This window comes from Carettochelys insculpta, chromosome 1 (genome assembly GCF_033958435.1).
Source record: "Carettochelys insculpta isolate YL-2023 chromosome 1, ASM3395843v1, whole genome shotgun sequence".
NCBI classification, from domain to species: Eukaryota; Metazoa; Chordata; order Testudines; family Carettochelyidae; genus Carettochelys; species Carettochelys insculpta.
Genome location: NC_134137.1, coordinates 142,447,855 through 142,461,887, shown reverse-complemented (window position 1 = coordinate 142,461,887; position 14,033 = coordinate 142,447,855). Strand labels below are relative to the sequence as shown.

Sequence of the window (14,033 nt, the reverse complement as noted above, 5' to 3'; positions counted from 1 at the left end):
AATTGTTATATAATACCATATTAGATCTTAGAATTGTTATATAGATTTATATAAAACATTTCTATTACTTATATACATGCACGCATGCAAATATGCATTTTATATCAGCATGCAAAAATTGTAAGCTATTGGTATTCTAAATTCTGTAAAATCTCTGAGGTTCAACTCTTCTCGCCACTAGAGCTGGGGCAAATACTTAATTTTTCTGTTTGTGAACAGTTCTAAAATATATATATATATTATTGTGGGTCAAACTGTGAATTCAAAACTTGCCAAAAAACCAAAAACTCTTGCAAATAATAAAAAATCTGTTTCACATCTCCTGCATCACTAACGACCAGACTACAGAGATACTCTCTTTTTGGCACAGGCACCATTCATTGTGGCTGCGTCTACACTGTAAGGGCTTTCAGAAAATCAGGCTCTTTTTCAAAACAACACGTGGAGCATCCATACACAAAATGTGCTCTTTCGATTCAGAAGTGAAAGAATGCAGCTCTTCTTCCAGAAGCCCTCTTCTGCTCCCCGATCATGAAGAGAACCTCCTTTTGAAAGCTTCTTTTGGGAAAAAAAAAAAGAAAAAAAAAAGCATGTGTAGACACTTCACAGGCCCTATTTTTGAAAGAGCAGTCCTCATGTTACTGGATTTTTTTTTTATCCCTGGCCCATTCTTTTGAAAGAGCATGGGCTGCTTGGAGGCTCTATTGAAGAATGGGTCTATCTTTCGATTTGCTTTTTTGTGTGTGAATGCACTCTTTCAAAAGAAGATCTTCTGGGAGATCATCATTTGAAAGATTGCAGTAGTGTACATAACTGTTGGAATAGCACTGTAGCTTGGTAGTTTTGGTAGTTAGAACACGAATTCAAGTCCCTGCTCCAGTGACTACTTAATTATTTATTCACAGTAGGAAAGATTATGAGATATCTACTCTGAGTATTCTATAGTCCAAAAATCACTTCTGCAATGAGAGCAAACAAATGCCTTCTCAATATCAGTCTGCGTGGCAGTGGTCTCCCATACCCAAGTGAATGATCAAACTGCTGGGTGACAGTGGTAAAGGAAAGGCTGCCTCCTCCTCCTCCATCCAGAAAACTATATCTAAGAAGAGTATTCAGTGAATTCGTGCCAAATTCACGAATAGTTTTGATTGACCAAAACTGCATTTTCAGCTAATGAAATATCCACTCTGATAAAGTTCACTCAGTTGCAGTCAGCACATAACAAAGTTTAACTTTTTTCCCCCACTAGAAATGGATTGATGGTGGACTAACCAATGGCCTCCCTATTCTGCCTGTGGGGCGAACGGTCACTGTTTCTCCTTTCAGTGGCCGATTAGATATCTGTCCCCAAGACAAAGGACGTGTAGATCTCTATATTAAAGTTGCAAAGCAAGATCTAATGGTAAGTGACTTGTTTTTGAATATTTTTTTCTGATTGCTAGCAAAAATAAAATAATTAGTTTTATGTGACTCTTTTCAAGAGCAGCTGAGAGAGTTCAGCACCCAACTTCCATTGACTTTTCTCAGGAATTGAGTCCCTAAAGTTTTTTCTTTATGTTCAAAACATGAAGTGTTTGATTTTCAGTTTGACTGATAAAATGTGCTCAGTGGGCATGAGCAGTTTTTGTAAATAGACTGCAAACACCATACAGGAATGTTAGACATAGGATAACTTCTATATCGTCTATCATAATTCATTTTCTCCAGTAAAGGACTGGGAAAAGATTAGACAGTATGTCATACAGCTTCCAAAGTGGAGTAACTGTACCAAAATAAAGGGATTCCTATTCCATAATAGTGCCCACACAAGGACTTATTCTGTAGTAGCTATGTCAGCAGGGTTGCTGCTGCTGAGGTACAAACATCCAAGACACCCAGAATGATCCTGAACCCATACAATTGGACTTCTGATTAATTTCCTGTTTGTATAGAACCGCATAATTTCCCATTGGTATAGAACCTAGATATTTTGTTAACCAAAGCAGACATTCTCTTTGGCTAAAATACATCTTCCAAAAAGGCATCCAGGTTTGACTTTAAGACCTAAAGTGAGAGAAGATCCCCCACTCCCTTTGGTACACAGTTCAAATGGTTAATCAACTTCACTGTGACCTCAGCTTCCAACCACTGGTTTTTGTGCCTTTCTCCACTAGACTGCTAGCCCTTTGGTATCAAGTATTTTATCTCTACACTTCATAGTGGTGTCGTCCTTCAATCTTATTTTTGATGAATTAACCAGATTAAGCTAGTTGAGCCTTTCACTATAAGGCAGTGATCTAAAACTCAGTCCACAGGCACTCTACAGACTGGAGCATTCTAGAATCTCAAGTATCATAGAATCATAGAATACTGGGACTGGAAGGCACCTCAAGAGGCCATCGAGTCCAGCCCCCTGCCATAACGGCAGGACCAAGTACTGTCTAAACCATCCCTGATAGACATCAGTATAACTTGTTCTTAAATATCTCCAGTGATGGAGATTCCACAACCTCCCTTGGCAATTTATTCCACTGTTTGACCACCCTGACAGTTTGGAACTTTTTCCTAATGTCCAACCTAAACCTCCCTTGCTGCAGTTTAAGCCCGTTGCTTCTTGTTCTATCCTCAGAGGCCAAAAAGAACAAGTTTTCTCCCTCCTCCTTATGACACCCTTTTAGATACCTAAAAACCGCTATCATGTCCCCCTTCAATCTTCTCTTTTCCAAACTAAACAAGCCCAATTCTTTCAGCCTTTCTTCATAAGTCATATTCTCTAGACCTTTAATCATTCTTGTCGCTCTTTTCTGGACCCTCTCTGATTTCTCCACATCTTTCTTGAACTGCGGTGCCCAGAACTGGACACACTACTCCAGCTGAGGCCTAACCAGCGCAGAGTAGAGCAGAGGAATGACTTCTCGTGTCTTGTTCACAACACACCTCTTAATGCATCCCAGAATCGTGTTTGCTTTTTTTGCAACAGCATCACACTGTTGCCTCATATTTACCTTGTGGTCCACTATAACCCCTAGATCCCTTTCTGCTGTAGTCATTCCTAGACAGTCTTTTCCCATTCTGTATGTGTGAAACTGATTGTTCCTTCACAAAGTAGTCATTAAAATATTTTCTACCCTTATATGGAGACAACTCTTAAAACGTAAAACAGGAAAATTGATGCAGAGATGTGTTTCTGAATCATAGAATGCTAGGACTGGAAGGGACCTTGAGAGGTCATCGAGTCCAGCACACTGCCCTCATGGCAGGACAAAGTACTGTCTAAACCATCCCTGGTAGACATTTATTTAACCTGTTCTTAAATACCTCCAGAGATGGAGATTCCACAACCTCCCTAGGTAATTTATTGCAGTGTTTGACCACCCTGACAGTTAGGAACTTTTTCCTAATGTCCAACCTAAACCTCCCTTGCTGCAGTTTAAGCCCATTGCTTCTTGTTCTGTCCTCAGAGGTCAAGAAGAACAAGTTTTCTCCCTCCTCTTTATGACACCCTTTTAGATACCTGAAAACCGCTATCATGTCCCCCCCTTAATCTTATTTTTTTCCAAATTAAACAAGCCCAGTTCTTTCAACCTTTCTTCATAAGTCATGTTCTCTAGACCTTTGATCATTCTTGTTGGTCTTTTCTGTACCCTTTCCAATTTCTCCACATCTTTCTTGAAAGGCGGTGCCCAGAACTGGACGCAATACTCCAGCTGAGGCCTAACTAGCGCAAACTAGAGCGGAGGAATGACTTCCCATGTCTTGTTCACAATACACCTATTAATGCATCCCAGAATCATGTTTGCTTCTTTTGCAACAGTATCACACTATTGAGTCATACTTAACTTGTGGTCCACTATTACCCCTAGATTCCTTTCTGCCTTACTCCTTCCTAGACAGTTGCTTCCCATTCTGTATGTGTGAAACTGATTGTTCCTCCCTAAGTGGAGCACTTTGCATTGGCCTTTATTAAACTTCATCCTGTTTACTTCAGACCATTTGTCCAGATCATTTTGAATTTTGACCCTATTCTCCAAAGCAGTTGCAACCCCTCCTCGCTTGGTATTATCTGCAAACTTAATAAGTGTACTTTCTATGCCAATATCTAAATGGTTGATGAAGATATTGAACAGAACCATTCCCAATAAAGACCCCTGTGGAACCCCACTTGTTATACCTTTCCAGCAGGATTGAGAACCATTAATAACTACTCTCTGAGTATGGTTATCCAGCCAGTTTTCCACCCACCTTATAGTAGCCCCATCTAAGTTCTGTTTGGCTGGTTTATTGATAAGAATATCATGCAAGACCATATCAAATGCCTTAGTAAAGTCTAGGTATACTTCTTCCTTATCTACAAGGCTTGTTATCCTATCAAAGAAAACTATCAGATTGGTTTGACATGATTTGTTCTTTCCAAACCCATGCTGGCTGTTCCCTATCCCCTTATCACCTTCCTAGTGTTTGCAGATGATTTCCTTAATTACTTGTTCCATTATCTTTCCTGCCACAGAAGTTAAACTGATTGGTCTGTAGTTTTCTGTGTTGTTCTTATTCCCTTTTTTATAGATGGGCATTATATTTGCCTTTTTCCAGTCTTCTGGAATCTCTCCTGTCTCCCATGATTTTCCAAAGATAATAGCTAATGGCTCAGATACCTCCTCCATCAGCTCCTTGAGTATTCTAGGATGCATTTCATCAGGCCCTGGTGACTTTTAGACATCTAACTTTCCTAAGTGATTTTTAACTTGTTCTTTTTTTATTTTATCTTTTAAACCTACCCCTTTCCCACTAGCATTCACTATGTTGGGCATTCCTTCTTCAGACTTCTCAGTAAAGACCGAAACAAAGAAGTCATTAAGCACCTCTGCCATCTCCAAGTTTCCCATGACTGTTTCTCCCTCCTCACTGAGCAATGGGCCTATTTTGTCCTTGGTCTTCCTCTTGCTTTTAATGTATTTATAATGTCTTCTTGTTTCCCTTTATGCCTGTAGCTAATTTGAGCTCATTTTGTGCCTTTGCCTTTCTAGACAGCTTGGAACAATAATTCTGAGAGTTTTGAACTGCCCTCTTCAACTCAGACAAAGCTCCAGATGCTTGATCATACCGTAGTTGCAAAATTTGATTATTTCAAAGAAAACATAATTTTAATTTAATTATATGTATTTTGCCATATTTTTTAAGTTAATTATTCAAACTAATAAATATTTGCAAAGCACGAAGTCCTGTAGCACCTTAAAGATTTACCAATTTATTTATGAGGTAATGAACTTTCATGGGTAAGAGCTCGGTTACTAATGAATGTGTTAGTCTTTAGGGTGCTACAGGACTGCTTATTTTGAGACACTACAGACTAATACAGCTAAACCTCTGAGACTAATAAATATTCAGTATATAATTGAATATTTTAGTTGTTTATTTATAGTAGTAAATTGTCTACAAATAAAATAGTCTTAAAGAATCTATAAAATGAGGAAGGAGAGCGAACTTATAGCCACCATAATTATACAACCAGAATGATCAACTGGGGTCTTGAATAGTCCTTAAATTTTGGAGACATAATTTATGTGCCCTAAAGAGGGAGAGGGGAGATGAAAAGACAAAGGAACAAGGTATCATAAGAACATAAGAACATAAGAATGGCCATACTGGGTCAGACCAAAGGTCCATCCAGCCCAGCATCCCATCTGCCGACGGTGGCCAATGCCAGGTGCCCCAGAGAAGGAGAACAGAAGACAATGATCAAGTGATTTATCTCCTGCCATCCATCTCCTGCCTTTGTTCTGAAGGGTAGGGCACCATACTTTATCCCTGGCTAATAGCCATTTATGGACCTAACCTGCAAAAATTTATCAAGCTCTTTTTTAAACCCTAATAGAGTCCTGGCCTTCACAGCCTCCTCGGGCAAGGAGTTCCACAGGTTGACTGTGCGCTGTGTGAAGAAAAATTTCCTTTTATTAGTTTTGAACCTACTACCCATCAGTTTCATTTGGTGTCCCCTAGTTCTTGTATTATGGGAAAAGGTAAATAATTTTTCTGTATTCACTTTCTCCACACCATTCATGATTTTATATACCTCTATCATATCACCCCTCAATCGCCTCTTTTCCAAACTGAAAAGTCCCAGTCTCTCTAGCCTCTCCCCATATGGGACCCGTTCCAAGCCCCTAATCATCTTAGTCGCCCTTTTCTGAACCTTTTCTAATGCCAATATATCTTTTTTGAGGTGAGGAGACCACATCTGCATGCAGTACTCAAGATGTGGGCGTACCATAGTTTTATATAGGGGAAGTATGATATCTTTTGTCTTATTATCGATCCCTTTTTTAATAATTCCTAACATCCTATTTGCCTTACTAACTGCTGCTGCACATTGCGTGGATGTCTTCAGAGAACTATCCACTATAACTCCAAGATCCCTTTCCTGATCTGTCGTAGCTAAATTTGACCCCATCATGTAGTACATGTAATTTGGGTTATTTTTTCCAACATGCATTACCTTACACTTACCCACATTAAATTTCATTTGCCATTTTGCTGCCCAATCACTCAGTTTGCTGAGATCTTTTTGTAGTTCTTCACAATCCCTTTTGGTTTTGACTGTCCTGAACAACTTGGTGTCATCTGCAAACTTTGCCACCTCACTGCTTACCTCATTTTCTAGATCATTGATGAACAAGTTGAACAGGATCGGTCCCAGGACTGACCCCTGGGGAACACCACTAGTTACCCTCCTCCATTGTGAAAATTTACCATTTATTCCCACCCTTTGTTTTCTGTCTTTTAACCAATTCCCGATCCATGAAAGGATCTTTCCTCCTATCCCATGACCGCCTAATTTACATAAAAGCCTTTGGTGTGGGACCGTGTCAAAGGCTTTCTGGAAATCTAGGTATATTATGTCCACTGGGTGCCCCTTGTCCGCCTGTTTATTAACCTCTTCAAAGAATTCTAACAGATTAGTTAGACACGACTTCCCTGTGCAGAAACCATGCTGACTTTTGCCCAACAATTCGTGCTCTTCTACGTGCCTTGCAATTTTATTCTTTACTAGTGTTTCTACTAATTTGCCTGGTACTGATGTTAAACTTATCGGTCTATAATTGCCAGGGTCTCCTCTAGAGCCTTTTTTAAATATTGGCGTTATATTGGCCGTCTTCCAGTCATTTGGTACCAAAGTGGATTTAAAGGATAGGTTACAAACCACTGTTAATAACTCCGCAATTTCACATTTGAGTTCTTTCAGAACCCTTGGGTGAATGCCATCTGGTCCTGGAGACTTGTTACTATTCAGCTTATCAATTAACTCCAGAACCTCCTCTAATGTCACTTCAATCTGAGTGAGTTCCTCAGATTTGTCACCTAAAAAGGCTGGCTCAGATTTAGGAACCTCTGTAACATCCTCAGCCGTGAAGACTGAAGCAAAGAAATCATTTAATCGCTCCGCAATGGCACTGTCTTCCTTGATCGCTCCTTTTATATCTTTATCGTCCAAGGGCCCCACTGCTTTTTTAGCGGGCTTCCTGCTTCTAATGTATTTAAAAAACATTTTACTATCATTTTTTGAATTTTTGGCTAGCTGTTCCTCAAAATCTTTTTTGGCTTTTCTTACTACATTATGACACTTAATTTGGGAGTGTTTATGTTCCTTTCTATTTTCCTCACTAGGATTTGACTTCCACTTTTTAAAAGCTGCCCTTTTCTCTCTCACTGCCTTTTTAACATGGCTGTTTAGCCATGGTGGTTCTTTGTTAGGTCTCTTAGTGTGTTTTTTTATTTGGGGTATACATTTAAGTTGGGCCTCTAGTATGGTGTCTTTAAACAGTTTCCATGCAGCTTCCAGGGATTTTAGTTTAATTACTCTACCTTTTAGTTTCTGTTTAACTAGCTTCCTCATTTTAGTGTAATTCCCCTTTTTGAAATTAAATGCCAGAGTGTTTGACCGCTGCGGTGTTCTTCCCAACACAGGAATATTAAAAGTTATGATATTGTGGTCACTATTTCCAAGTGGTCCAGTAACAGTTACCTCTTGGACCAGATCCTGCGTTCCAGTCAAGACTAGATCGAAAATTGACTCTCCCCTTGTGGGTTCCTGTACTAGCTGCTCCAAGAAGCAGTCATTTAAGGCATCAAGAAATTTAATCTCTGAATCCCGTCCTGAGGTGACATGCACCCAATCAATATGGGGATAATTGAAATCTCCTGTTATTACTGTGTTTTTTATTTTGATAGCCTCTCTAATCTCCCTTAACATTTCAGCATCACTATCACTGTCCTGGTTAGGTGGTCGGTAATATATTCCTAATGCCATATTCATATTAGAGGAATGAATTGTTATCCATAATGATTCTATGGGACATTTTGATTCCTTTAGGATTTTTACTTCATTTGATTCTATATTATCCTTCACATATAGTACCACTCCGCCACCCGCACGACCTGTTCTGTCTTTCCGATATAATTTATATCCCGGTATGATAGTGTCCCACTGATTGTCCTCATTCCACCATGTTTCTGAGATGCCTATTATGTCAACTTCCTCCTTTGATATGAGGTACTCCAGTTCACCCATCTTATTAGACAGACTCCTAGCATTAGTGTAAAAGCACGTTAAAAAAAACTACCAGATATATCAGATATAATACCTTCTCCTCCCAGTTACTTAACTTAAATTATTTCTCTTTTGCAGTTGTCTGTAGCCAACTTGGTAAGACTTAATCAAGCTTTATTCCCTCCAAGCCAGAAGAAGATGGAATCACTGTACCAAGATGGATTTGATGATGCTTTACATTTTCTGTTAAAGGAAAACTGGTTTGAATAGATTATGGAAAATTAACTATGTCTGATAGCTGTCAAAACTAAGTATATATGTTATGCAGAGCCCAAGAGATTGCTGCCATATTTGTTTATTAAAATACAAATGCCGTAAGTATTACATCTGTCAAGGAAATATGTAGATGTTTTGGCTGATATTAATCAGCTTGTCAAAATGGAAAACTGTACTTTCATGGTAAAAGGATCTGCTCTTTCAAATAGTTGTATTAGTAATATCTATTAAAATTAAAAGGTCTGCATGTAGGATACGTAGTACAGACTAGTGTCACTTCCTGAAATACTGAAAATGTCATGCTGACATGAATCATATATGAGATACTTATTCATGTTGTGTCCTGAAATGTGCACTGTATCTAGTTCTCTTAAGCTTTAGATAGTTGTGTACTTTCCCTGTTAGTCCTATTTTTGCACATTAATTGACTGTTTGTAATAATTCAAGCATAAGTTCTAATTACAGAGACTGAGAAACAAAACAGTTTAATTCTATATCTAGAATTCTAATACATACATTTTTTTGCTATTAGAACTTCTTGTCCTTCAGATTGCTTCCAAGACTTCTAAAATCCTGAAACACCTCATCTCTTTCGAAATTAAAAAAATGTTTTTTCTATAAAATATGTTGGAAAGACGATTGAGCCAGATATAATTAATATTTTTATGTGGTGGTTCTTTAGCTACTGAATTTTAATAAATTAATTTATGTTTGGAACTTTGCCACGTAGTTATTTTGTTTTAAATCTGTTATGTTATTACACTTCATAGATCCATTCTGAACAAATAATCACTGTTTTTGAAAAAAAGTTTGCATAAATGTGTGGTCACTAAGGTCATGGTACTGCACCATTGAAGCTAATGGAAGATTTTCCATTTACTTAAATGGGTGCAGAATGAAGTTCCAAGGGCATAAGACATAGAAGGGTCCATAATAACAGGTTAGTGAATAACTTACAGAAATTGGGAGAGAACGTTTTGGGAGACCTAATGTGAAATGTTCTTCTGAGATCAGCATAAACAACTAGAAGTCCTGTGGCACCTTATAGACTACCAGAAATTTTGGAGCATAAGCTTTCGTGGGCAAAGACCCGCTTCATCAGATGCATGGGTCTATTTAGGGCCATTTCCACCTGCACTGAATAGACCTCATCAGTTCTGGCCCTCCCCTTCACTGAGAGACCCCCCTTTAAATTCTCCTTTGAAGCCCCACTCATGCATCTGACAAAGTGGGTCTTTGCCCATGAAAGCTTGTGCTCCAAAATTTCTGGTGGTCTATAAGGTGCCACAGGACTTCTTGTTGTTTTTGAAGATACAGACTAACATGGCTACCTCTCTGATACTTGTCGCTGTGAGATCAGCATGTTTCTCAAATGTTAATATTTAGAGATTCAAGTCATACATGTCCACCTATAATCCAGGATCAGTATCTGCATCTTTAAAATACTGTTTGACATGAGGCTACCTAAAGATAATTTTAATTGATTTCAACAAGAGACCCTTTAAAAGCATGACTACTATGGCCTTTTTTCCAATAAGATCTATTTTGATAGTGTGGGTAGAGATATAATGCCGTTTCCTGAGTGAGTCAGTTCCCCTTGGAATTAATGGGAATTCAGGAACAGGTTGAGACTCCATTGCCTGACAACATCTCTAGTCTGGCATGAAAATGGATGTTGCTGGAGGAGAAAACAGCTGGACCAGAGATCTCCAGCTGTGCCTGCTAGTGGCAGTGAGCCCTGCTGGCAGCCTGCTCTGGGGAGTCTCAGGGGCAGTCCCAGGGGAGGGAGCCAGGTCACAGAGCCCCACTACCAGGTGCCTGGCTGGAGTTGGGGAGCTCACCCAGGAACCCTGCTGGTGGGCAAGGGGGAGCTGGGCTGTGGCACCCAGCCCTGCCAGCAGCCTTGCAGCTGTGGAGACCCAGGCTGGGCTGGGGGAGCCCTGTCCAGGGAAACTGCCACAGCCCCACTGTTGGGAGCTGGCTGGAGTGAAAATCCCCAACAGCCCCACAGCTGTGGGGATTCTGGCCAGGGAAGTCCCAGCAGCCTTGTGATAGGAAGCCAGCTGGGCGAGGAGCAGCCCTGTAGCCGTGGGACTGGGATCAAGGCCAAGGAAATTCAAGCAGCCCCATGTCTGGGAGCTGGCTGAGTGTGAAGCCCAGCTAGCAGTCCCACAATCACAAAGAGAAGACCCCAGCTGGGGCTGAGGGAGCACCAGCAGCCCTGAGGCTGGGAGCCATGCAGCCACAGGGACCCCTCATGGGGTGAGACTGGCAGCCCCACAGAGGAGATCTACAGCAGTGGGGCCCCTGCCTCTAGGCAGCTGACCGTCATCCAGCAAATCCCTTCATATGGGACCACTCAGATCCTGAGGGTGCCAGTTGAGGAAGGTAGAATGTGTAGCTCAATAAATAGAAGTTTAAGATTCTGAAAGGTTTTCTATTGACCTCATGGTGTGAAGGATCAAGCTCTTAGACTCTAATATATTGGAAAATGATTGTGCAAGTCTTTTTTTTTATATTTGTTTGTATTTTTAGTAGCATTCCTTTTTCAAAAAAAAGCTGGCTTGGGTCACGTGCAGTGATTAGTCTGTTTGCATTATACATTTTAAACTGTGTAAATTGTAGAGATCAAATAAACAGTGACACGTGCCCTACAGTCTTTGTAATGGAAAATATATAGATGAGACTTTGGAAGTATCCACTACAGTTGTTTATAAACTCAACCCTAGCAAAGAAAATTGCACAATCACAAAATTTACATTGAAACTTAGATTAATTGAAACTGGAATCTGCAAATAATATGTGGAAGGTATAAAATAATAAAATTTAAATGCTTTTTTTGTGTTGCTTTATTTATAGCACAAAGGCATTACTGTCACTAGAAATAAAATGCCATTTGCTTAAATACCTGCTTAAAAATCCATATAAATGTTACATTTATGTTCTTTCAGTCAACAAATTTTGCCCTTCCCAAATGTGGAAAAGGTTCCATGAATAGTAGTTCAACAGTATTATGTAATTAGCTCATTTAGTTTACTCTACAGTATAACCCCCGTATCTTTTTCTGCAGCATGCCTTCCTAGGCAATGACTTCCCATTTTGTATTTGTGTAGTTGATTATTCCTTCCGAAGTGTCATGCTTTGCATTTATTTCAGATCATTTCTCCTGCGTGCCAGAATGCATTCATCCCATTGGTATCTTCAGATGTAAGAAATGTACTCTGGCTGCATCTACACTATGAGATAATATTGAATTTATTAATATTGATTTTGTTACTCTGGAATCTATAAATTTGACTTTGACTATCCTCACCTCCCCATGTGCTCCTTACAAAGTCAGCTTGTTGCTGTCACACTCAATTGGCAAACATCAACTGTTGCAATAATTCGTTGTGGGGAACCTATCGCACAGTTCCCTCATCCCCATAGCATTCTGGGTATGTGCGCTTGTCTTTCTGACATCATCGTCTCGCTCCTGTTTTAATCAAACATCCATTTTTCCAGTCGGAAGGAGGAAAAAGTAGGGCGTCCACAGAGATGGCAAAGTTATCAGAAATCTCTTTCTTCTGTAACTAAATCAAGGATTTCATAAAAATCAGCAAGTGTGTGTCTTCTCAACTGGCCATCCACTGACTGTCCTCATTCCCATGATTGCATCATGTTTCTGAAAATAACACAGGGACGATGAAAAGCATGAAGAAAGAGTTGATAGTAAAGTTTTTGAAAAAAGAGTTGCTGAGTTAAGGGTATTTGGCTTCTCAGTGCATTATACAGCTTCTGTGCACAGTCTGTATTCTAAATTGGCGCTCCACCCACTCTTCCCTTTGTGAAGGGGTGCAAAGTTAGAAGAAAGAGGATGAAAAAGTCTAGGAAAAAAGACTTTTGTCTTCCCTTTTCACTACATGGACATTGCCAACACAGGCCAATGGCAGCGAAATCTCATACACTGACTTTATAACAGAAACAGGAATCTCAACTGGCTCTTCACCCATTGTTTTCTGTGTTTTTGCTGTGGGGGGGGAGGTGTCAAAGACTGAAGAAAGAGGACGGGAAAAGTTAGGAAAAATATTTAAAAACTGAAATATCAAAGATTTTGCAAATAGTAGCAGGTGTCTGCAATGAGCAGCAAGCTCCTGGAATTTTTTGGGGGGTGGGGTGGATTGTGGTTTGCCTTTGGAGAGCTGGTTGAATGTTCCACAGTCTCTGAAAATCTTAGCTGTGGAGGAGACTTTCCTCCTCCCCAGCAGCAGCAAGCCTCCAAATATCTTAGCTACCGCGAGGAATGGGGGCAGGGGGAAATCTGCGGGCTGGGAATTGAAGTAGTCCCTCCAGATATTATCCACCAGAGGGGACTTCCCCCCAGTGGCAGCAAGCCCCTGAAAATCTTAGCCACTGGCAAAGGCTTTCCACCTGGCAGCAGCAAGCCCCCCAGGTCCTTGTTGGGGCATGAAGCATGAGGGGGCTTCAGTGGGGGACCAGCTGAAGTAGTCCACCCATGTATCTTAGTCACTGGGGGGAGACTTTCCCCCAGCAGCTGCAAGCCCCCCAAATTCTTTCCTCCCTTGGATCCCTAACCGCTTGCAAGTTAGAACATGGCAGCACGGTCAGCACCAGACGTCAGGCACGGCCTTTTGGTTTGGGGACTAATCACATGACGCGGCTGAGCGCGGGAAAGACCCTGACTTTGTGGCGCCTGTGGGGGGAGGGAGGAGGCGCACAAATGTAAACTGCTGAGGAGAAGTTTCTCGGCCTCTTCTTCCAAGCACGAGCCCCGCAACAACCTTTGCTGCCACATGGTGCAGTGGTGTCGTGGCTGGCGAAAGGCAGTGCAGAAAAAAATACCTGGTGTGGAGACTGACTCACAAACTCCACACTGAGGCTATTTGTAATGGGTAGATGCACTCACAGTGCTAATAGCAAAGAAAGAAAGACATTCTTCTTCGAGTGTCCCCGTGGGTGCTCCACATTAGGTGTCGGGCTCGCCTGGCGCCGCAGATCGGATCTTCCAAGCAGTTTCTGCCGGACCGCGCATGCGCCGGTGCGCACCGCTCCCTTGCGCGCTCCTGGCCACGTGCGCGAGTCGGTCCCCGCCAGTTCCTCTTAACCGCCGTCGGCTGCAGACGGAATCCGACTAGGCTACAGCCAAGTTAGCGTATTCAATGGTTTTAATTGTTTTTCTTTAAAGTTTTCATGTTCTTAGTCTATTGTTCAGTTAGCCAGTTGTTATTTTCAA

The 14,033-nt window shown here is 40.9% G+C and overlaps 1 protein-coding gene across 1 annotated transcript in view; it reads left to right on the top strand.

Moving 5' to 3' along the window:
• Positions 1 to 9,772, top strand: part of PNPLA4 (patatin like domain 4, phospholipase and triacylglycerol lipase) — a 41,974-nt gene extending 32,202 nt beyond the window's left edge. Inside the window, exons 9-10 of the mRNA XM_074983336.1 lie at positions 1,250 to 1,402; positions 8,663 to 9,772. Coding sequence (XP_074839437.1) covers positions 1,250 to 1,402; positions 8,663 to 8,794 — 285 coding nt within the window. The 3' untranslated portion in view covers positions 8,795 to 9,772. The remainder of the gene's footprint in view (positions 1 to 1,249; positions 1,403 to 8,662) is intronic.
• The last annotated feature ends 4,261 nt before the right edge of the window (positions 9,773 to 14,033 follow it).